Source organism: Oncorhynchus mykiss, chromosome 18, assembly GCF_057628025.1.
Source record: "Oncorhynchus mykiss isolate SJ-2025 chromosome 18, ASM5762802v1, whole genome shotgun sequence".
Classification (NCBI taxonomy): Eukaryota; Metazoa; Chordata; class Actinopteri; order Salmoniformes; family Salmonidae; genus Oncorhynchus; species Oncorhynchus mykiss.
Window position 1 is genome coordinate 22,185,809 of NC_143039.1, and position 22,582 is coordinate 22,208,390.

At 47.5% G+C, this 22,582-nt stretch overlaps 1 protein-coding gene across 2 annotated transcripts in view; it reads left to right on the top strand.

The window, feature by feature from the left end:
• The window catches only part of LOC110495476 (lysine-specific demethylase 6A), a 60,273-nt gene that overhangs the window by 31,240 nt on the left and 6,451 nt on the right, over positions 1-22,582 (top strand). The window contains exons 12-27 of one of the 2 annotated variants that reach the window (XM_021570750.3): positions 474-608; positions 2,243-2,374; positions 2,559-2,636; positions 2,738-2,845; positions 3,022-3,387; positions 3,597-4,384; positions 4,567-4,696; positions 4,901-5,006; positions 5,738-5,943; positions 16,987-17,048; positions 17,137-17,211; positions 17,315-17,463; positions 17,942-18,056; positions 18,621-18,808; positions 19,002-19,143; positions 22,354-22,480. In XM_021570750.3, the coding sequence (XP_021426425.3) occupies positions 474-608; positions 2,243-2,374; positions 2,559-2,636; positions 2,738-2,845; positions 3,022-3,387; positions 3,597-4,384; positions 4,567-4,696; positions 4,901-5,006; positions 5,738-5,943; positions 16,987-17,048; positions 17,137-17,211; positions 17,315-17,463; positions 17,942-18,056; positions 18,621-18,808; positions 19,002-19,143; positions 22,354-22,480 (2,907 nt within the window). The remainder of the gene's footprint in view (positions 1-473; positions 609-2,242; positions 2,375-2,558; positions 2,637-2,737; positions 2,846-3,021; positions 3,388-3,596; positions 4,385-4,566; positions 4,697-4,900; positions 5,007-5,737; positions 5,944-16,986; positions 17,049-17,136; positions 17,212-17,314; positions 17,464-17,941; positions 18,057-18,620; positions 18,809-19,001; positions 19,144-22,353; positions 22,481-22,582) is intronic. The other variant, XM_021570751.3, reaches the window with a different exon arrangement.

The window sequence follows — 22,582 nt, forward strand, 5'->3', positions numbered from 1 at the left end:
ACTACAGATTGTGGAAACCATTTTCTGAATACCAGAAGGCAAATCTGTGTGTGTTCACAGTGGAACCAGGCTCCTCCAGTCCCATACCCCATGTGTCTTGTCCATTTTGATGTAAAAACATTACCCCGCATTCATCTGTATGTATGAATGAGGGAACATTCTCCAGTCACCAGTAATTTGAGCATAATTCCCTGGCATTAAGACAACGTGATGGTTTGTTTTAATGATTATGTGTTGTGTAAATTCATTCAAAGTGCACATATGACCCCCAACTTCCCTGTTTGGTTGACCACTCTACTAAAGACCATAATGGGCAAACATATTCAATCCTCAGTAACAGATGGGGCCACTGATAGGCCAAGCTAGTAGCTAACCGGCTACATGAGAGCGACCGTAACAAGACAATAACATTTTGATCGTAAGATCATTTTAAGTCATTAAAATGTTGTTTTCACACGTTTTCCATTCCATAGGCTCAGTTGAGTAACCCCCAGGTCACTAGTCTACAGAGTAAAAGTAAAATGCTTCCTCTTATTGATGAGGCCTGGAGTCTACCAATCCCAGCAGAGCTAACCTCCAGGCAGGGTGGCCTGAACACTGCACCGCAGGTGAGACCAGATAGACCACTCCCCCCACACCCCCACACACAACCCTCTACACACACCACCCCCACCGCCAACGGGCAACACATCACCTGGAGCTTCTCCATGAGTCTTCCTGTGGAGTAACCGATGCCCTAGAGCAGTCATAAGAACCAATTTAACCAAGTTATGCTCACAATCTGGAAACGTTAGTGACTGGAAAAACCCTTGGTAACAGTCATTCATATAGCTGTACCTGGTGTGGTTTTTAGGTGTAGCTTGTTAAGGCAGCGATCTAGTCATAGTGGCTTGAGACATGACATGCATATGTTATGACTGCTTAGGGCTTTTGTTATGACTGACAGGATCAAGGGAGGTGTTGCCCATCCCAATCCCCTCCTCCCTTCCCCAATCTCCCTGACACAGCCACAGGCCAACCTCACTACCCACTGTCTACCAGTATCTGTCATCATGGCTTCACAGCTCAAAGAACCAATTTGGTTAAATTAAATTGGTTTAATTTAATTTCTCCATTCAAAAATAATACATTTTAATTGTGACATCCAGTGTATTTACACAATATAAAAATACATATTTAAAAAAATTTAAATACTCAAATACAACAAAAAATACTCTATTCTCCACTGAGACGATTGTTGAATAGCGGCAAGACGTCAGTTGATTGTCGTTGTGATTGGTGAGGTTGTGTCTCAGTAGAATAGTTCCAGGTTGATATTCAACCTATCATTCATCCTGAGGTCATCAGGTGCCTTGCTGCCTCTGAAACCTAACGGCGCCCACTAGTGTTGCAGTACCATTCATTCACTTTCATTATAGACAACATTAGTTCTAGTGTGTGTGTGTGTGTGTTCGTTGAGTACAATATAATTCTCAGCATCAGTCTATACAAACTGAAGCCGTCTTCAGATGTTTGTTTTGGGGAGGAGACGGGAGAGGGTTGTTTTCTTTCACTTGTATTCATAAAAAAAACAGGTTGACATGGTTTCAGGTGTTCTGATTATGACCACAACCCATATTTTCAACAAATCCATGTTCATGTGGAATGGAGGATGACAATTCACACCTGGAGTTGTCTTTTTGAACGTTTTGATGATTTCGTTTTAAGAGCTGCAACTGCCAAGGGCTTAGCGTTGTGGTATGAGCAGGCAAAGCCTTTGTATGGCCAAGCGGCTTTGTTGGCGATAAGGGTAAGGGTCAACTTGAAAGGGTTGACAGGTTGTGATGAGAAATTCCACTCTACCGGTCGTCTTCAGGGTATCATTGCAGATTGTTTGTAAAAAATAAAATTGCAGGGAAGAAATATGTATGTGTTTTGAAGTCCCAACATCACCCTCCTGCTTTTGTTCTCCCTCTCTAACTGCCTATCCCTTTATTCTGTCACTTCCTCTCCATCCTTCACGTTGCTACCTGCCTTTTAATTTTCCCTGCGACCCTCTTCTCTTGCTCTCCTTTTATCCCTCCATCTCTGCCTGTGATCTACCCCTTCCTGTCCCATTCTCTCTTCTCCTGCATCCCTCCTGTCTTTCTGTGCACTTTACCTCACTACTTTACCTTCTATCATGTTTTCAACACCCTTCACTGCCCTCTCTTGCAACCCCTTCACTCTCCCTCCTCCTCCTCCCCTCCCTCCCTCGCTGTAGGCGTGTAAGCCCCAGCACAGCTCGGAGGGAGGGGGATCGGGCCAGACTCTGCCCCCACACGTGGGCCCTATGGGCCAGGGGGAGGACCAGTCCAGCCCTGCCAAGAGGAGGAGGGCCTCCAGCCCAGCCAAGGTATATTACACTATATTCAGATGGAGGTCTGATGTGTTTTTGTAGAACAGACATGATTGTCTCAGGTAGCATAGGAAATCGTGTGAGCAGTATGTTACAATACCACTTGCATCCATTTAAATATTTTAGGTTGGCTGAAGATGAGGAATCTCTCACTCCTAACTCTCAAACACTCCTTTTGCAGAGCCAGCCAGATTCCTGGGCTAGTAACTCGGCACAGCAGCCAGTCCCCAACTGGTACCTGTCACCACAGAAACTGCAGGTAAACACACACTTAACACACCCTGCCCGTCACCTGCGTCCCCCTGCTGATTCCGTCTCTACACATACACACACTAATCTGTACGTCCTCGGTGCTCCCAGCTCCTGGACCAGTTGAGGAGTAACCGGGCTAGTCTGAAGCCCCTACAGCTGCAGATGCTGGAGCAGCTGGAGGCACAACTCAACCTAATGCAGCAGCACCAGCAGCAGGTACACACACACTTATTACCCCCAGATGTTTACCTGATGGCCTGCAAGCAGTATACTGTATGTCCCTTCTAATTATTCTAATGTAGAGTAATATATTGACTAATTCATGTTAATCCACTGAAAGTGCTGTTGTTAATTAGACTAAACCCTGATGTTGTGATTATGTTGTTCTACAGATGAGACAGAATGCATCTGGACAGCTGCGTCCCTCCCTCCCCAACGGCCCCTCAGCTACCAACTCTCTTCCCCCTCCTCACTCTAGCCTGCCCCTCTCCCGGCCCCACCTGGCCCCTCAGGGCTCGTTGCGGCCTCCCTGCCCCCCTCAACCACTGGCCAACGGGCCTCTGGCAGGCGGGACACCACACGGACACTCTGACACACTTTCTGTGGGCAATAATAATAATGATGATGACCCGGTGGCGGCCACAGGACCCAACGGAGACGTGCCTTACCTGCAGCCCGGCGCACTACTACCTCACACCTGCACAAGCACCCAATCACAGGACACAGCGCGCCGGGCCCTGCACCTAAACTCCACTCAGGTAGGACTCTACCTGTTCACTCTATTCAGGTCTATTTGAAGCTCATATAGGCTCTGAGTGAACTGCTATTCTTTTCTGTGCTAGTTCTTGCTTAGTTATCTCAGATGTTCCTTAGTAAGGAGAGAACTAGACCTACTGAATGTTTTTTAGCTATAGTCCTTATTCTGATCTAACAGTGGGGTTCCCTCCCTGCTCCCCTCTCTCTACAGGGGCTTCAGAAGGGTTCCGCTCCACATTGGGCGGGTCCTAATGGGGATGGGTCTCTCTCCTCCTCTGGGGGGTCAACCCACCCCCTCTCGCACCCACAGACGCCCCACAATCAGGTTGGACATTCCTCCGCCCCGTCGCCGCGGCAACAGGCTCTCAACCACCTCCCGTCCCCCCCTTCTCCCTCTCACTCTGCTACCTCAGGTGGAGCACCCGGCACCCCTGCTACCAAAGAGAGCACGCCCCTCGGCAACGGCCCCGCATCCACGGCAACAAAAGGGCCTGGGGAGACGACGACGGCCAATAGCACTGCCGCGGCGGAACGCTTATCCAATCACGTACAGTCGGCGGCGGGAGACGGCAAGACGAGCAACCGGTCCCCTCACCACAGCTCAGACAATCCTAAGGGGGGCGACCCCACCACCTCCGCCCCCCACAACAAGATCAACAACATCCACCCGGCCATCTCCTCGGCCGCTTCCTCCCCCATCTCCGCCATGTCCACCGCAACCCCCTCGCCCAAATCCACCGAGCCCGGCCAGACGACGGGCCCGCACGGCCTCAACAGCCCCTCCACCACCACCACCGCAGCATTATCATCAGCCGGACCCGCCACCGTCGTCAATGGCAACGGCAAGGGGGGCATCTCCGAGGACTCCCAGAGCCCGTTGAAGGCGGACCCCCCTGCCACATGTCGCAGACCCACGCCACCCCATGCCCGCACCCCCCCATCATCCTCTTCCTCCGTGTCCATATACCCCTCCTCCACTGACGTGCTCAAGGCCTGCAGGTTAGACTGGGGGGACCCTGTACCAGTTTTTGATTGTCTCCCTCTTTTGGGAAGATGTAGTATTGCATTTGTTGGTAGAGGGAACTGTCAGAGCAGAGATTATACTGTAAAACCAAGAGGCTAATCTTGTTTGTACCTTGTTCTCTATTTGTCTCTCCTTTCCCTGTTTTTCTCTCTTTCAGAAACCTGGGGAAGAACGGTTTGTCTAGCAGCAGTATACTGCTGGATAAGTGTCCCCCTCCTCGCCTGCCCCCTCCTCCCTCCCCAGTCCTGCCCAAGGACAAACTCAACCCCCCCACACCAAGCATCTATGTGAGTATGGAAGAAAGACTTCTCGTCATAGTATAATAATGAAAGGGGAATGTTTTAGTCAATGTTGTGATTCTAATGAGAATCTTACAAATGTATATACACTCAACATTCAAAAGGTGGTGTTTTGAAGACTTGTATATTTTCAATTGAAATAATATTGAATGTCCTTTTAAAAAAAAATGTTATTGTGTATTTGATCCCCAGCTGGAGAATAAGAGGGATGCCTTCTTCCCTCCGCTGCACCAGTTCTGCACAAACCCCTCCAACCCTGTCACCGTCATCAGAGGGCTGGCCGGGGCGCTCAAACTGGGTGAGTCTACCATTTCTACTGCCACCTGCTGGTTAGGACTGTCATTACAATACCCGATTTTGCCTTTTCTCATTTGGGCAAAAGTCCTTCCACCACCCTCTCTCCTCAGTGACCTTGAAACCGATAAGTGGTGGTGGAGATGTTAATTTGTTAGTAGGTGAACGGATGAGTCCTCCCCTCCTCAATAGCCATCTTTCATCAATTGCTGCTCCCGAGTGGCGCAGCGGTCTAAGGCACTGCACCTCAGTGCTAGAGGCGTCACTACAGACCCTGGGTCGATTACAGGCTGATCACGACCGGCCGTGATTGGGAGTCCCGTAGGGCCCAGCGGGTTAGGTTTTGGCCGGGGTAGGCCGTCGTTGTAAATAAGAATTTGTTCTTAACTGACTTGCCTAGTTAAATAAAATAAATGGTTATGAGTATCCTACCTGATTCCTTCAAAGAGCTTTAAAATCCTCCCTCTCTTTGCCGCCTCTCCTCAATTACCTTTGACCTTTTTCGAAAGGAGGCGAGAGAGGACACAGGAGTTGAACCAATTCAATTGAGAATGCCCCATGAAGGAGTCCTTGGTGCCGGCCATTAACTTTGATGTTGCACTTATGCAAGCCCCAATGCAGCTTGAGCATTAGCAGGTTTCCAGGCCCTTTGAGTGAGTGCCCACTTCTACCCCTTGTTCACTCTTTCTCTCGCTCTCTTTTTCATCATCTCCTACCTCTTTCCCCCTCTCTCAGACCTGGGTCTGTTCTCTACTAAGACCCTAGTGGAGGCTAACCCAGACCATCTGGTTGAGTGTCGTACCCAGCTGTCTCAGCCCGCTGACGAGAACTGGGACCTGAGTGGTACCAAGAAGATGTGGCGCTGCGAGAGCGGCCGAGGTCACACCACCATCGCCAAATATGCCCAGTACCAGGCTGCCTCCTTCCAGGAGTCACTACGGGTTAGTAGAGGGAGATGCATGCATGCATACATACATAACATACACCCAGGGTTTCCGTTAGGAAAATGTGGCGCTGGAGAACGTGAATGGAAAGATTTAAATTTACCGGATCCATATGCATTGGGTGCGTAGTCCAGTAAGGCATCCACCCACGGTGCTCAGAATTACAGAAATCACATGTAGATTATGGTAATGCAGCTTAACAGAACAGGCAACTCCTGTAATGAAGCAGACTATAAAACAATTTTTGTTGGGAAACACCATTCTAAACAGGTCACCTGGTAGCAGTTCCATATGTGACCGATGGGAATCTCGAGGCAACAACTAGGATGGGTTGTTAATATGACTAGGATGGTGCCTTGGCTTCTGGACAACTAAAGAAAGTTGATCTGAAAACCAATAGAACAGTAGATAGATGGCATAGTGGTGGGTCCAATAGGGAAGTACATGTAATAAAATGTCTGTAATCATTCAAAATACTTTACCAAAGAGCATGACTTGGCCACAGCGGGATCGAGGATCATTAGCTTATTTTGACAAAAATATCTGACTGTTACAAATCACAAGCTTCTAGGCCTATGCCTATTTGGGAAGCCTGTAATGTGGGCAACGCGTGTGGCAATGAGCCTCTGAGTTGTGGCTGTCAGTAGAAAAACATCTCAAATATGAAGATAATGTGTGTTGAGTATAATTTTAAATGTTTAGACAAGAAGAAGGGGAGGGGTGTGTGGCGAAGATAGAGGCGAGTTGCTCTCCAGAATGACTCGGCTGTTTCCTGCCAAATCTTATGCATTCATTGTGTGAATATTTTTCTTTTTTTGATCAATTCCCAATTACATACAGTACCAGTCAAAAGTTTAACAACACCTACTTATTCAAGGGTTTTTAATTTTCCAGTTTTCTACATTGTAGAATAATAGTAAGACATCAAAACAATGAAATAACACACATGGAATCATGTAGTAACCAAAAAAGTGTTAGAAGAATCTCAAATATAATTTAATTAGTTTAAGTAACCATCCTTTGCCTTGATGACAGCAGTGCACAGTCGTGATATTCCATCACCAGTAGTAAATGTACCGTTAATCCCTGTCATTTGGTAACATTGTTTTATGGTATTGTGTGTATTAGGGCTGCGCGATATGGCCAAAATGTCATATCCTGATAACAATACATGTCACGATATAGCACATTTTCTGTAAATTCAATTTAGAAATCGTTTTTTTGGGTCTCATCTGTAGACTCTCTCCGTACTGTTTCACATGATTCTTGCGTAGGGGGTAAGAGGTTAGTGGTGTTTGAGCCTGTTGTCGGGACCGTCCTGTTCCACATGACTCCTGCGTAGGGGGTAAGAGGTTAGTGGTGTTTGAGCCTGTTGTCGGGACCGTCCTGTTCCACATGACTCCTGCGTAGGGGGTAAGAGGTTAGTGGTGTTTGAGCCTGTTGTCGGGACCGTCCTGTTCCACATGACTCCTGCGTAGGGGGTAAGAGGTTAGTGGTGTTTGAGCCTGTTGTCGGGACCGTCCTGTTCCACATGACTCCTGCGTAGGGGGTAAGAGGTTAGTGGTGTTTGAGCCTGTTGTCGGGACCGTCCTGTTCCACGTGACTCCTGCGTAGGGGGTAAGAGGTTAGTGGTGTTTGAGCCTGTTGTCGGGACCAGCCTGTTCCACATGACTCCTGCGTAGGGGGTAAGAGGTTAGTGGTGTTTGAGCCTGTTGTCGGGACCGTCCTGTTCCACGTGACTCCTGCGTAGGGGGTAAGAGGTTAGTGGTGTTTGAGCCTGTTGTCGGGACCAGCCTGTTCCACATGGTAAAGGAGGTTAGTGGTGTTTGAGCCTGTTGTCGGGACCAGCCTGTTCCACATGGTAAAGGAGGTTAGTGGTGTTTGAGCCTGTTGTCGGGACCGGCCTGTTCCACATGGTATTTTTTTATTTTTTTTATTTTTTTTTTTATTTCACCTTTATTTAACCAGGTAGGCTAGTTGAGAACAAGTTCTCATTTGCAACTGCGACCTGGCCAAGATAAGGCATAGCAGTGTGAACAGACAACACAGAGTTACACATGGAGTAAACTATTAACAAGTCAATAACACAGTAGAAAAAAAGGGGAGTCTATATATACATTGTGTGCAAAAGGCATGAGAAGGTAGGCAAATAATTACAATTATGCAGATTAACACTGGAGTGATAAATGATCAGATGGTTATGTACAGGTAGAGATTGGTGTGCAAAAGAGCAGAAAAATAAAAATAAATAAATAAAAACAGTATGGGGATGAGGTAGGTGAAAATGGGTGGGCTATTTACCAATAGACTATGTACAGCTGCAGCGATCGGTTAGCTGCTCGGATAGCAGATGTTTGAAGTTGGTGAGGGAGATAAAAGTCTCCAACTTCAGCGATTTTTGCAATTCGTTCCAGTCACAGGCAGCAGAGAACTGGAACGAAAGGCGGCCAAATGAGGTGTTGGCTTTAGGGATGATCAGTGAGATACACCTGCTGGAGCGCGTGCTACGGATGGGTGTTGCCATCGTAACCAGTGAGCTGAGATAAGGCGGAGCTTTACCTAGCATGGACTTGTAGATGACCTGGAGCCAGTGGGTCTGGCGACGAATATGTAGCGAGGGCCAGCCGACTAGAGCATACAAGTCGCAGTGGTGGGTGGTATAAGGTGCTTTAGTGACAAAACGGATGGCACTGTGATAAACTGCATCCAGTTTGCTGAGTAGAGTGTTGGAAGCAATTTTGTAGATGACGTCGCCGAAGTCGAGGATCGGTAGTATAGTCAGTTTTACTAGGGTAAGTTTGGCGGCGTGAGTGAAGGAGGCTTTGTTGCGGAATAGAAAGCCGACTCTTGATTTGATTTTCGATTGGAGATGTTTGATATGGGTCTGGAAGGAGAGTTTAGAGTCTAGCCAGACACCTAGGTACTTATAGATGTCCACATATTCAAGGTCGGAACCATCCAGGGTGGTGATGCTGGTCAGGCGTGCGGGTGCAGGCAGCGAACGGTTGAAAAGCATGCATTTGGTTTTACTAGCGTTTAAGAGCAGTTGGAGGCCACGGAAGGAGTGCTGTATGGCATTGAAGCTCGTTTGGAGGTTAGATAGCACAGTGTCCAAGGACGGGCCGGAAGTATATAGAATGGTGTCGTCTGCGTAGAGGTGGATCAGGGAATCGCCCGCAGCATGAGAAACATCATTGATATATACAGAGAAAAGAGTCGGCCCGAGAATTGAACCCTGTGGCACCCCCATAGAGACTGCCAGGGGACCGGGCAGCATGCCCTCCGATTTGACACACTGAACTCTGTCTGCAAAGTAATTGGTGAACCAGGCAAGGCAGTCATCCGAAAAACCGAGGCTACTGAGTCTGCCGATAAGAATACGGTGATTGACAGAGTCGAAAGCCTTGGCAAGGTCTATGAAGACGGCTGCACAGTACTGTCTTTTATCGATGGCGGTTATGATATCGTTTAGTACCTTGAGCGTGGCTGAGGTACACCCGTGACCGGCTCGGAAACCAGATTGCACAGCGGAGAAGGTACGGTGGGATTCAAGATGGTCAGTGACCTGTTTGTTGACTTGGCTTTCGAAGACCTTAGATAGGCAGGGCAGGATGGATATAGGTCTGTAACAGTTTGGGTCCAGGGTGTCGCCCCCTTTGAAGAGGGGGATGACTGCGGCAGCTTTCCAATCCTTGGGGATCTCAGACGATATGAAAGAGAGGTTGAACAGGCTGGTAATAGGGGTTGCGACAATGGCGGCGGATAGTTTCAGGAATAGAGGGTCCAGATTGTCCAGCCCAGCTGATTTGTACGGGTCCAGGTTTTGCAGCTCTTTCAGGACATCTGCTATCTGGATTTGGGTAAAGGAGAACCTGGAGAGGCTTGGGCGAGTAGCTGCGGGGGGGGGGGAGCTGTTGTCCGAGGTTGGAGTAGCCAGGCGGAAGGCATGGCCAGCCGTTGAGAAATGCTTGTTGAAGTTTTCGATAATCATGGATTTATCGGTGGTGACCATGTTACCTAGTCTCAGTGCAGTGGGCAGCTGGGAGGAGGTGCTCTTGTTCTCCATGGACTTCACAGTGTCCCAGAACTTTTTGGAGTTGGAGCTACAGGATGCAAACTTCTGCCTGAAGAAGTTGGTTTTAGCTTTCCTGACTGACTGTGTGTATTGGTTCCTGACTTCCCTGAACAGTTGCATATCGTGTGTGTGCTAGAGCAGTGAGTAAGACACACTTAGGGAGGAGGCTTCTGATGTTGACATGCATGAAACCAAGGCTTTTTCGATCACAGAAGTCAACAAATGAGGGTGTCTGGGGACATGCAGGGCCTGGGTTTACCTCCACATCACCCGCGGAACAGAGAAGGAGTAGTATGAGGGTGCGGCTGAAGGCTATCAAAACTGGTCGCCTAGGGCGTTGGGGACAGAGAATAAGAGGAGCAGGTTTCTGGGCATGGTAGAATATATTCAGGGCATAATGCGCAAACAGGGGTATGGTGGGGTGCGGGTACAGCGGAGGTAAGCCCAGGCACTGGGTGATGATGAGAGAGGTTGTATCTCTGGGCATGCTGGTTGTAATGGGTGAGGTCACCGCATGTGTGGGGGGTGGGACAAAGGAGGTATCAGGGGTATAAAGAGTGGAACTAGGGGCTCCATTGTAAACTAAAACAATGATAACTAACCTGCACAACAGTATACAAGGCATATTGACATTTGAGAGAGACATACAGCAAGGCATACAGTAATCACAGGTGTTGAATTGGGAGAGCTAGCTAAAACAGTAGGTGAGACAACAACAGCTAATCAGCTAGCACAACAACAGCAGGTAGAATGGCGATAGATTAGGCAGAGAGGGTCGGATTAACTACACACAGAGCCTAAATGCGGCTGGGGCCGACAGATAAAACATAAACAAGCAGAATGGATTACCGTGAAATAATGGACAGTCCAGCCTGCATCAGCTATGTAGCCAAGTGATCAGTGTCCAAGGGGCAGCGGTGGATGGGGCAGGGAAGCTGGACTGGCGAGTGTTATCCAGGTTAGAAAACTAACAATGACTAAATAGCTTGTAGCCAGTTAGCTGGTTAGCTTCTGAAGGTTCTTGAGTGTGTTCTAAAAATGTAAAGATAATAGCGGTTCCGTATCACATTGGGTGAGGCAGGTTACCGGAAGGTATAAACAAATTAAAAATCGAAAAGGGATAGAAAGTAAATATGGGATTAGTGAGTGTTTGGGACGCGGCGATTCAGATGGTTAGCAGGCCTGTGCTAACAAGCTAACAGTTAGTAGACGGTGCTAAACACGGTAGCAGTTAGCGGACCGGGCTAAACAAGCTAGCAGTTAGCAGGCCGAATTTGCAAGCAAGGAGATAGCAAGGGCTAGAGAGTTAGCCTTTGGGGACGTCGCGATGGGGGGAGTCTGTTTATTCCTCTTCATGCGGTGACATCAATGGACCGGTCGTGGGTCTGGATATTGTAGCCCAGGAGCTCAAAATGTTCCGTTTGCGATGGGAATCCGGGGGTGAAAAATAAAATAAAATAATAGATAGGTCCGTTATGCTCTGGTTAGAGTCGCGTTGTTCGAACTGGCGAGAGCTTTCCGAGCTAAAGGTTAGCTGATGACCGGTTAGCTGACCGGTTAGCTGAAGACCGCTAGCAATGTTTTGCTGAAGCTGGTAGTTAGTTGGCTAGTTGGCTAGCTTCAGTTGAGGGGTTCCAGATCCGAAGTAAATATAAATACTTTTAGGAAAAAAGCTACGTTGGGTGAGGCGGGTTGCAGGAGAGTATTTAGAAGAAGTTGAGGTTCAGCAAAAAGTTTTAAAGATATGTGAAGAAAAAAAACGAAAACGAAACGAAAACAAACGATATATACAAGGAACACGACAACACGTCCTACTGCTACGCCATCTTGGAAAAGGAGGTTAGTGGTGTTTGAGCCTGTTGTCGGGACCAGCCTGTTCCACATGGTAAAGGAGGTTAGTGGTGTTTGAGCCTGTTGTCGGGACCGGCCTGTTTCACATGGTAAAGGAGGTTAGTGGTGTTTGAGCCTGTTGTCGGGACCGGCCTGTTCCACATGGTAAAGGAGGTTAGTGGTGTTTGAGCCTGTTGTCGGGACCGTACTGTTCCACATGGTAAAGGAGGTTAGTGGTGTTTGAGCCTGTTGTCGGGACCAGCCTGTTCCACATGGTAAAGGAGGTTAGTGGTGTTTGAGCCTGTTGTCGGGACCGGCCTGTTCCACATGGTAAAGGAGGTTAGTGGTGTTTGAGCCTGTTGTCGGGACCAGCCTGTTTCACATGGTAAAGGAGGTTAGTGGTGTTTGAGCCTGTTGTCGGGACCAGCCTGTTTCACATGGTAAAGGAGGTTAGTGGTGTTTGAGCCTGTTGTCGGGACCGTACTGTTCCACATGGTAAAGGAGGTTAGTGGTGTTTGAGCCTGTTGTCGGGACCAGCCTGTTCCACATGGTAAAGGAGGTTAGTGGTGTTTGAGCCTGTTGTCGGGACCAGCCTGTTCCACATGGTAAAGGAGGTTAGTGGTGTTTGAGCCTGTTGTCGGGACCGTACTGTTCCACATGGTAAAGGAGGCTCGTGGTGTTTGAGCCTGTTGGAGGGACCGGCCTGTTCCACATGGTAAAGGAGGTTAGTGGTGTTTGAGCCTGTTGTCGGGACCAGCCTGTTCCACATGGTAAAGGAGGTTAGTGGTGTTTGAGCCTGTTGTCGGGACCGTACTGTTCCACATGGTAAAGGAGGTTAGTGGTGTTTGAGCCTGTTGTCGGGACCGTACTGTTCCACATGGTAAAGGAGGTTAGTGGTGTTTGAGCCTGTTGTCGGGACCGGCCTGTTCCACATGGTAAAGGAGGTTAGTGGTGTTTGAGCCTGTTGGAGGGACCGGCCTGTTCCACATGGTAAAGGAGGTTAGTGGTGTTTGAGCCTGTTGTCGGGACCGGCCTGTTCCACATGGTAAAGGAGGTTAGTGGTGTTTGAGCCTGTTGTCGGGACCGTACTGTTCCACATGGTAAAGGAGGTTAGTGGTGTTTGAGCCTGTTGTCGGGACCGGCCTGTTCCACATGGTAAAGGAGGTTAGTGGTGTTTGAGCCTGTTGTCGGGACCGGCCTGTTCCACATGGTAAAGGAGGTTAGTGGTGTTTGAGCCTGTTGTCGGGACCAGCCTGTTTCACATGGTAAAGGAGGTTAGTGGTGTTTGAGCCTGTTGTCGGGACCAGCCTGTTCCACATGGTAAAGGAGGTTAGTGGTGTTTGAGCCTGTTGGAGGGACCAGCCTGTTTCACATGGTAAAGGAGGTTAGTGGTGTTTGAGCCTGTTGTCGGGACCGTACTGTTCCACATGGTAAAGGAGGTTAGTGGTGTTTGAGCCTGTTGTCGGGACCGGCCTGTTTCACATGGTAAAGGAGGTTAGTGGTGTTTGAGCCTGTTGTCGGGACCGTACTGTTCCACATGGTAAAGGAGGTTAGTGGTGTTTGAGCCTGTTGTCGGGACCGGCCTGTTCCACATGGTAAAGGAGGTTAGTGGTGTTTGAGCCTGTTGTCGGGACCGTACTGTTCCACATGGTAAAGGAGGTTAGTGGTGTTTGAGCCTGTTGTCGGGACCGGCCTGTTCCACATGGTAAAGGAGGTTAGTGGTGTTTGAGCCTGTTGGAGGGACCAGCCTGTTCCACATGGTAAAGGAGGTTAGTGGTGTTTGAGCCTGTTGTCGGGACCAGCCTGTTCCACATGGTAAAGGAGGTTAGTGGTGTTTGAGCCTGTTGTCGGGACCGGCCTGTTTCACATGGTAAAGGAGGTTAGTGGTGTTTGAGCCTGTTGTCGGGACCGGCCTGTTCCACATGGTAAAGGAGGTTAGTGGTGTTTGAGCCTGTTGTCGGGACCATCCTGTTCCACATGGTAAAGGAGGTTAGTGGTGTTTGAGCCTGTTGTCGGGACCGTACTGTTCCACATGGTAAAGGAGGTTAGTGGTGTTTGAGCCTGTTGGAGGGACCAGCCTGTTCCACATGGTAAAGGAGGTTAGTGGTGTTTGAGCCTGTTGGAGGGACCAGCCTGTTCCACATGGTAAAGGAGGTTAGTGGTGTTTGAGCCTGTTGTCGGGACCGGCCTGTTTCACATGGTAAAGGAGGTTAGTGGTGTTTGAGCCTGTTGTCGGGACCGGCCTGTTCCACATGGTAAAGGAGGTTAGTGGTGTTTGAGCCTGTTGTCGGGACCATCCTGTTCCACATGGTAAAGGAGGTTAGTGGTGTTTGAGCCTGTTGTCGGGACCGTACTGTTCCACATGGTAAAGGAGGTTAGTGGTGTTTGAGCCTGTTGTCGGGACCGGCCTGTTCCACATGGTAAAGGAGGTTAGTGGTGTTTGAGCCTGTTGTCGGGACCGGCCTGTTCCACATGGTAAAGGAGGTTAGTGGTGTTTGAGCCTGTTGTCGGGACCGGCCTGTTCCACATGGTAAAGGAGGTTAATGGTGTTTGAGCCTGTTGTCGGGACCGTACTGTTCCACATGGTAAAGGAGGTTAGTGGTGTTTGAGCCTGTTGTCGGGACCGGCCTGTTCCACATGGTAAAGGAGGTTAGTGGTGTTTGAGCCTGTTGTCGGGACCGGCCTGTTCCACATGGTAAAGGAGGTTAGTGGTGTTTGAGCCTGTTGTCGGGACCGGCCTGTTCCACATGGTAAAGGAGGTTAGTGGTGTTTGAGCCTGTTGTCGGGACCGGCCTGTTCCACATGGTAAAGGAGGTTAATGGTGTTTGAGCCTGTTGGAGGGACCAGCCTGTTCCACATGGTAAAGGAGGTTAGTGGTGTTTGAGCCTGTTGTCGGGACCGGCCTGTTCCACATGGTAAAGGAGGTTAATGGTGTTTGAGCCTGTTGTCGGGACCGGCCTGTTCCACATGGTAAAGGAGGTTAGTGGTGTTTGAGCCTGTTGGAGGGACCAGCCTGTTCCACATGGTAAAGGAGGTTAGTGGTGTTTGAGCCTGTTGTCGGGACCGGCCTGTTCCACATGGTAAAGGAGGTTAGTGGTGTTTGAGCCTGTTGTCGGGACCGGCCTGTTCCACATGGTAAAGGAGGTTAGTGGTGTTTGAGCCTGTTGTCGGGACCAGCCTGTTCCACATGGTAAAGGAGGTTAGTGGTGTTTGAGCCTGTTGTCGGGACCGGCCTGTTCCACATGGTAAAGGAGGTTAATGGTGTTTGAGCCTGTTGTCGGGACCGGCCTGTTCTACATGGTAAAGGAGGTTAGTGGTGTTTGAGCCTGTTGGAGGGACCAGCCTGTTCCACATGGTAAAGGAGGTTAGTGGTGTTTGAGCCTGTTGTCGGGACCGGCCTGTTCCACATGGTAAAGGAGGTTAGTGGTGTTTGAGCCTGTTGTCGGGACCGGCCTGTTCCACATGGTAAAGGAGGTTAGTGGTGTTTGAGCCTGTTGTCGGGACCGGCCTGTTCCACATGGTAAAGGAGGTTAATGGTGTTTGAGCCTGTTGGAGGGACCAGCCTGTTCCACATGGTAAAGGAGGTTAGTGGTGTTTGAGCCTGTTGTCGGGACCGGCCTGTTCCACATGGTAAAGGAGGTTAGTGGTGTTTGAGCCTGTTGTCGGGACCGTACTGTTCCACATGGTAAAGGAGGTTAGTGGTGTTTGAGCCTGTTGTCGGGACCGGCCTGTTCCACATGGTAAAGGAGGTTAGTGGTGTTTGAGCCTGTTGTCGGGACCGGCCTGTTCCACATGGTAAAGGAGGTTAGTGGTGTTTGAGCCTGTTGTCGGGACCGGCCTGTTCCACATGGTAAAGGAGGTTAATGGTGTTTGAGCCTGTTGTCGGGACCGGCCTGTTCCACATGGTAAAGGAGGTTAGTGGTGTTTGAGCCTGTTGGAGGGACCAGCCTGTTCCACATGGTAAAGGAGGTTAATGGTGTTTGAGCCTGTTGTCGGGACCATCCTGCTGCATATTTTGCGTTGGATGGTTTTCTGGTCGGTGTCAGACTTTTCATACCCAAACTACGTCCATGCGACCAACTTTGACCCTCTTAGGTACGAGCTCCCTGTCTCTGCTCTGTGTCACGTTCACTCTCTTCCATGTTTGTTTGTTTGTGTTGCAAATTTGCTGTAAAGAGTGATTTGCGACAAAATGAAAAACGATAGAGCACAATATGAAACAATAGACATTTTTCTATTGTCAAGCGATATATATCGTCATGTAGCCCAGCCCTAGCTTGTATTAATGAGTCATTTACCATTCTCAAGAGTGGGAACGTTGTTTGCAGAGTTCACAACCTGCTACACTTGTGAGAAACGAGTTTTGGTTTATTTCGTAACCAATTACGAGATTTGTAAATATTTTCAATTCTGTTTTGTTTGGAGTCCTCCATGTGAGCATGTCTGGTTTCTCTGTCCTGATAATGTTGAGGGAGTGCGCTCCTGAGGATACATAGACACACCTGTCCTGCTGCTGTTTTTTTAACATCCACTGTGAATGATAATATATTAAAACTATACTGTAGTTCCTTGCAGTAAGCGATCTTGATCAATCTTTCCGACAATCTCCCCCTCGATAATCACCAGTCGGTGTGAAAGAGCAATGGACGTTATAGCCTACTGCTGTATTGGTCTATAGGCTGAGTTCCATGCAGTCATTTCTTTAGCTGCCAATGGATCATGGGGTATAAGTGTCCATATGGCAGGCTGGTGGTCTCACCTTAGTTGACTTCACTTTTAGATTTGTATCATTTTATTTCCGATTTTTGATTAACCACGTGACAGTGGTTTTGAGAAACAACTTTGTTATTGAAATTAAAATAAACATTCAGGTTTCAACATTTTTAAGTATGTTTTCAAAATGCATACTGCCTCCAGCTCACATTGTAAAGTGGTGGGTGACGCGCTGATAGCTTGTTGGCCTGCACTTTCATAGTGAATGGGAGGCGCGCCTTATTACCAGTTGAAAAATAAAAATAGTAGCTCTTTTTAATCATGTACCAAAACTGTTAAGATGCGATTTCATTTAGAAATGTAGAAACCCTGACACACACAGACCTGTTTCCCAATGCTCGGTGTCTTTTCTTTACTCTCAGGAGGAGAATGAGAAGAAGGCGTTGAAGGAGCCCTCAGACGCTGAGCCAGCATCAGCAGAGAGGTGAGCAACACACCTGTCAGGATTTCTCACTGATAGATTCACAACCTTTGAACCTTTTCTAATCATCATTTCTTCCTGCTGTGTTCAGTGTGGCACGCAAAAGGAGGGGTCCCCTAAAGCACATCAAATTTGGGACCAACATCGACGTGTCGGACGAAAGAAAGTACGTGCTTGTGTGGTCAGACATGGCATTGGTCACACGTTGCAAAATATTTCTAAACCCCATTGCTTCCTCTGAACACACCCCCTTTCTCCTCGTCCCCCAGGTGGAAGCTACAGCTGCAGGAGCTGAGTAAGCTGCCTGCGTTCGCCAGGGTGGTGTCTGCTGGCAATCTGCTCAGCCACGTAGGACACACCATCCTGGGCATGAACACTGTCCAGCTCTACATGAAGGTCCCCGGCAGCAGGATACCAGGTAGATGCACACACACACACACTGTACATATTAGGCAAGGGCACGGTACAGCGATACAATTTTATAGGACAAGCTGTTGCAGTTTCTAGTGCTTTTTTTATATTGATACTTATGAGTTACAAAGACAGACTGTTAAAGATGCACTATGCAGAAATCCCTCTACCATTTCCTGGTTGAAATTCTAATAGTTTGCCTACTTCACTTTGTGCCAAGACAAGCAAGTACAGTGTAGAGAATCATTAAACCGCTGTAAAATATATTTTCCAGAACCAAGAATATAGTATTTTCAGCAGGCAAAAACGAAAGAATGGGAAGCATGGAAATTTCTCACAGATCTAGCGCGTTCTCGTTCTAGACTTGCTTTCAATGAGAATGACAGATCTCTAAATAACATTTCTATGTGGTTTTATTTTGGGGGTCGACCAAAAAATGACATAATACAGTTCTAACTCGGTCTTGCTTTATCTCTGTGGTCCAGGTCATCAGGAACACAATAACTTCTGCTCTGTCAACATCAACATCGGCCCTGGGGACTGTGAGTGGTTTGCTGTGCCAGAACCCTACTGGGGAGTGATGAGCAACTTCTGTGAAAAGTAAGGACCAAACAAGCATAGAGGCTAGTGATAATACATTATAAACTAGTGATGATGTCAGTGAATGAGAAATGGGGGGGGGGGGGGTCTGCGAGAACAGCAGAGAAAAGAAAAAGAACGACATCAGATGGGGTGTCAAGGTGAGGGTCGGTTTCTTTTGTGGCTCGCTTTGAACACGAAGAGAAAACTGTCTGAATGGAAAAGGAGTGATTCAGGGAGATATTGAGTGGAAGGAAGGAAGCTGAATTGAATCCAGGAATGAGGGCATTAATGAAACAAGGGAGATCTAACTAACCCATCTCTTCTCTCTGGCCTTCCACAACAAAACTATTCTGATTTTAAATACAGACAAAGGAATGGCCCAGAAGACAGACAAGACTGAAATTAGATGGTCTTTAATACGAGTCCTAATTCCACATCTCTTACAGAAATTAGAAAATACTGAAAAGAAATACCCCCCTCGCTCTTTTCCTCCCCCTCGCTCTTTTCCTCCCCCTCGCTCTTTTCCTCCCCCTCGCTCTTTTCCTCCCCCTCGCTCTTTTCCTCCCCCTCGCTCTCCATCAGAAACAACATCAACTTCCTGATGGGTTCGTGGTGGCCCAACCTGGAGGACCTGTATGAGGCAGATGTGCCTGTCTACCGGTTCATCCAGCGGCCGGGGGACCTGGTATGGCTCAACACTGGCACCGTCCACTGGGTCCAGGCCATCGGCTGGTGCAACAACATTGCCTGGAACGTAGGACCCCTCAGTGGTAAGCCCCCGATGCAGCTTTTGTTTGCTCCTTCGGTTACTGGAAAAACACTTAGTAATTTAAAAAAATACCTATTTATGAATACAATTTAATACATGGATATTATCTTTAAAGTGATAGTTGACTCCAGGATCAGTTTGTCAGCTGTTTCTAGACCTGTAAAGTGTTGTAATTAATTTCACAACATCCACAGCCCACCAGTACAAGCTGGCCGTGGAGCGTTACGAGTGGAACAAGCTCCAGAGCGTCAAGTCACATGTACCCATGGTGCACCTCTCCTGGAACATGGCCCGCAACATCAAGGTGTCCGATCACAAGCTCTTCCAGATGATCAAGTAAGTCACCGTCTTTTACAGTTTAGTTTCTCCCTGTGAGCATCTCTCCTGCCACATGTTACAACTGTGTGTGTCCAGTCTGTCATGAGGGGTGGAGAGTGACACAGGGATGCAAACTAGTCTCCTCTCAGCGAAATACGCCAAAATAGGTGACCTACGTGATTCGTGTAGATCTGATGAGAGGGGGCGGTGCTTTGGATCACAACTGGCTGTAAGCGAACGAGTGATGTGCGTTAGGTGCAATACTGGCTGTATCCAAGGCTCAGCCAATCATTCACATAACAACGGAATGCAGCGCAGCACATGACTGAAGAGAGAAGAGACAATCAATTTGCTAGTTAGAGAATCAGCCCGCGCTCTGGAAAGACAGTAGTAGGGTGCAAAGGCAGTTTGCCAGTTACAGTAGCGTATCCCTGAACCATAACGAAGAGGTAGGTGAGAGGTTTGACCACGGAGACGGGGTGAGAAGGTGAGGAAGCGTACTTCATGAGCTGCAACCGAAAAACAACTGGCATTTGGAAAGTTTTTGAGGTGAGGGAGAAAGTGGGGTGGATCAAGAATTGTAAGCATTATTAAATATCTTGCTGTGGTAGCTGGATCGAATTCACCGTTAGCTAGCCAGAAAAATGTCGAGCAACATTCGCCAACTTAACTGATCAAATAATTGAGTTTTTTTAAAAATTTGCTGCCTAATGAAGTCCGATAGCTAGCTAGATGCGCTAACGTTAGGAACCTAACCAATTCGCTATAGTATTAACTGGTATATGACTCCTTGCAGTGGATAAAAAGAGCTTTGCCAGGTGTACTCTCTGCCTGAAAGAGATCAATTATGTCAACAAAGGGTATCATGCTCTGCTGGCACATTGTAGAACAGATGTCCACAGGCAGAAAGTGTACAATGTAATAATGTGCAGTGTAGCCCAAAGATGATGCTTTTGTTGTGTTGAATTTGACAGTAAAACTTTAGCGTGAGTGAGGGGGGATATTACATGTTTTACTCAGTGAACGTTATTTATGTACTAATGTTGCCTTGTGCACTTGATCGTCTACTAGACTGGCCACTATATTAGAGCAAAAATAGAATGCCTGTTTTTTCATTCTATTTCTACATTGTTTTTTTCCCATGTGCAATATTTAGATGTACAGTGCCTTGCGAAAGTATTCGGCCCCCTTGAACTTTGCGACCTTTTGCCACATTTCAGGCTTCAAACATAAAGATATAAAACTGTATTTTTTTGTGAAGAATCAACAACAAGTGGGACACAATCATGAAGTGGAACGACATTTATTGGATATTTCAAAACTTTTTTAACAAATCCAAAAACTGAAAAATTGGGCGTGCAAAATTATTCAGCCCCTTTACTTTCAGTGCAGCAAACTCTCTCCAGAAGTTCAGTGAGGATCTCTGAATGATCCAATGTTGACCTAAATGACTAATGATGATAAATACAATCCACCTGTGTGTAATCAAGTCTCCGTATAAATGCACCTGCACTGTGATAGTCTCAGAGGTCCGTTAAAAGCGCAGAGCATCATGAAGAACAAGGAACACACCAGGCAGGTCCGAGATACTGTTGTGAAGAAGTTTAAAGCCGGATTTGGATACAAAAAGATTTCCCAAGCTTTTAACATCCCAAGGAGCACTGTGCAAGCGATAATATTGAAATGGAAGGAGTATCAGACCACTGCAAATCTACCAAGACCTGGCCGTCCCTCTAAACTTTCAGCTCATACAAGGAGAAGACTGATCAGAGATGCAGCCAAGAGGCCCATGATCACTCTGGATGAACTGCAGAGATCTACAGCTGAGGTGGGAGACTCTGTCCATAGGACAACAATCAGTCGTATATTGCACAAATCTGGCCTTTATGGAAGAGTGGCAAGAAGAAAGCCATTTCTTAAAGATATCCATAAAAAGTGTCGTTTAAAGTTTGCCACAAGCCACCTGGGAGACACACCAAACATGTGGAAGAAGGTGCTCTGGTCAGATGAAACCAAAATTGAACTTTTTGGCAACAATGCAAAATGTTATGTTTGGCGTAAAAGCAACACAGCTGAACACACCATCCCCACTGTCAAACATGGTGGTGGCAGCATCATGGTTTGGGCCTGCTTTTCTTCAGCAGAGACAGGGAAGATGGTTATAATTGATGGGAAGATGGATGGAGCCAAATACAGGACCATTCTGGAAGAAAACCTGATGGAGTCTGCAAAAGACCTGAGACTGGGACGGAGATTTGTCTTCCAACAAGACAATGATCCAAAACATAAAGCAAAATCTACAATGGAATGGTTCAAAAATAAACATATCCAGGTGTTAGAATGGCCAAGTCAAAGTCCAGACCTGAATCCAATCGAGAATCTGTGGAAAGTGAAAGTGGAACTGAAAACTGCTGTTCACAAATGCTCTCCATCCAACCTCACTGAGCTCGAGCTGTTTTGCAAGGAGGAATGGGAAAAAATGTCAGTCTCTCGATGTGCAAAACTGATAGAGACGTACCCCAAGCGACTTACAGCTGTAATCGCAGCAAAAGGTGGCGCTACAAAGTATTAACTTAAGGGGGCTGAATAATTTTGCACGCCCAATTTTTCAGTTTTTGATTTGTTAAAAGTTTGAAATATCCAATAAATGTTGTTCCACTTCATGATTGTGTCTCACTTGTTATTGATTCTTCACAAAAAAATACAGTTTATATCTTTGTTTGAAGCCTGAAATGTGGCAAAAGGTCGCAAAGTTCAAAGGGGCCGAATACTTTCGCAAGGCACTGTAGATGTGTGGTCACAAGCGTTCTATTATAAAGGCTGTCATGGCTAACTGCAATATTAGTGCATTGTTTTTTTCCCTCAAGACTTCGAGTGTCATTTGCAGTAAAGTCTAGGCAACAAATAATATTGGATTGCTTTCCTTACATTTTTTTGCTGTGAGTTAGGTTCACATTAAACACTTTATTTTACACACAGAGACTGATTATGTTCTTTTGTTGTTTAATTAGTTAAAACCAGCATTTTCCCCCTAGCAAGGATTTTTTTGCATGTCTCAGTGCAACAACAAAAAGTGTTACCTTTTTGTGCCCTCAGCAGTTTGCATCCCTGAAAAGAGGGCTTCAGATTGGATGATGACGTGCATATTGATGACGTGGCTGCTGGAAAACGTAACCTTAACGTGTAGGTGTCTGGGTTTCTTTTAATGTCATGGTGTGATTGATGTAGGTACTGCCTGCTGAGGACTCTGAAGCAGTGTCAGTCGGTGAAGGAGGCTCTAGCCGCAGCAGGGAAGGAGACGGTACTGCAGGGCAGGAACAGGGATGAGCCTGCGCACTACTGCACCATCTGTGAGGTACGTCAGGGGCTCCGGTCCATTTCAACCCCTTGTCCCTTACCCAAGCTGCTACCCCACACAGTCATTACATTGTCAGTATTGATAGGTTTGTTTTGAGTA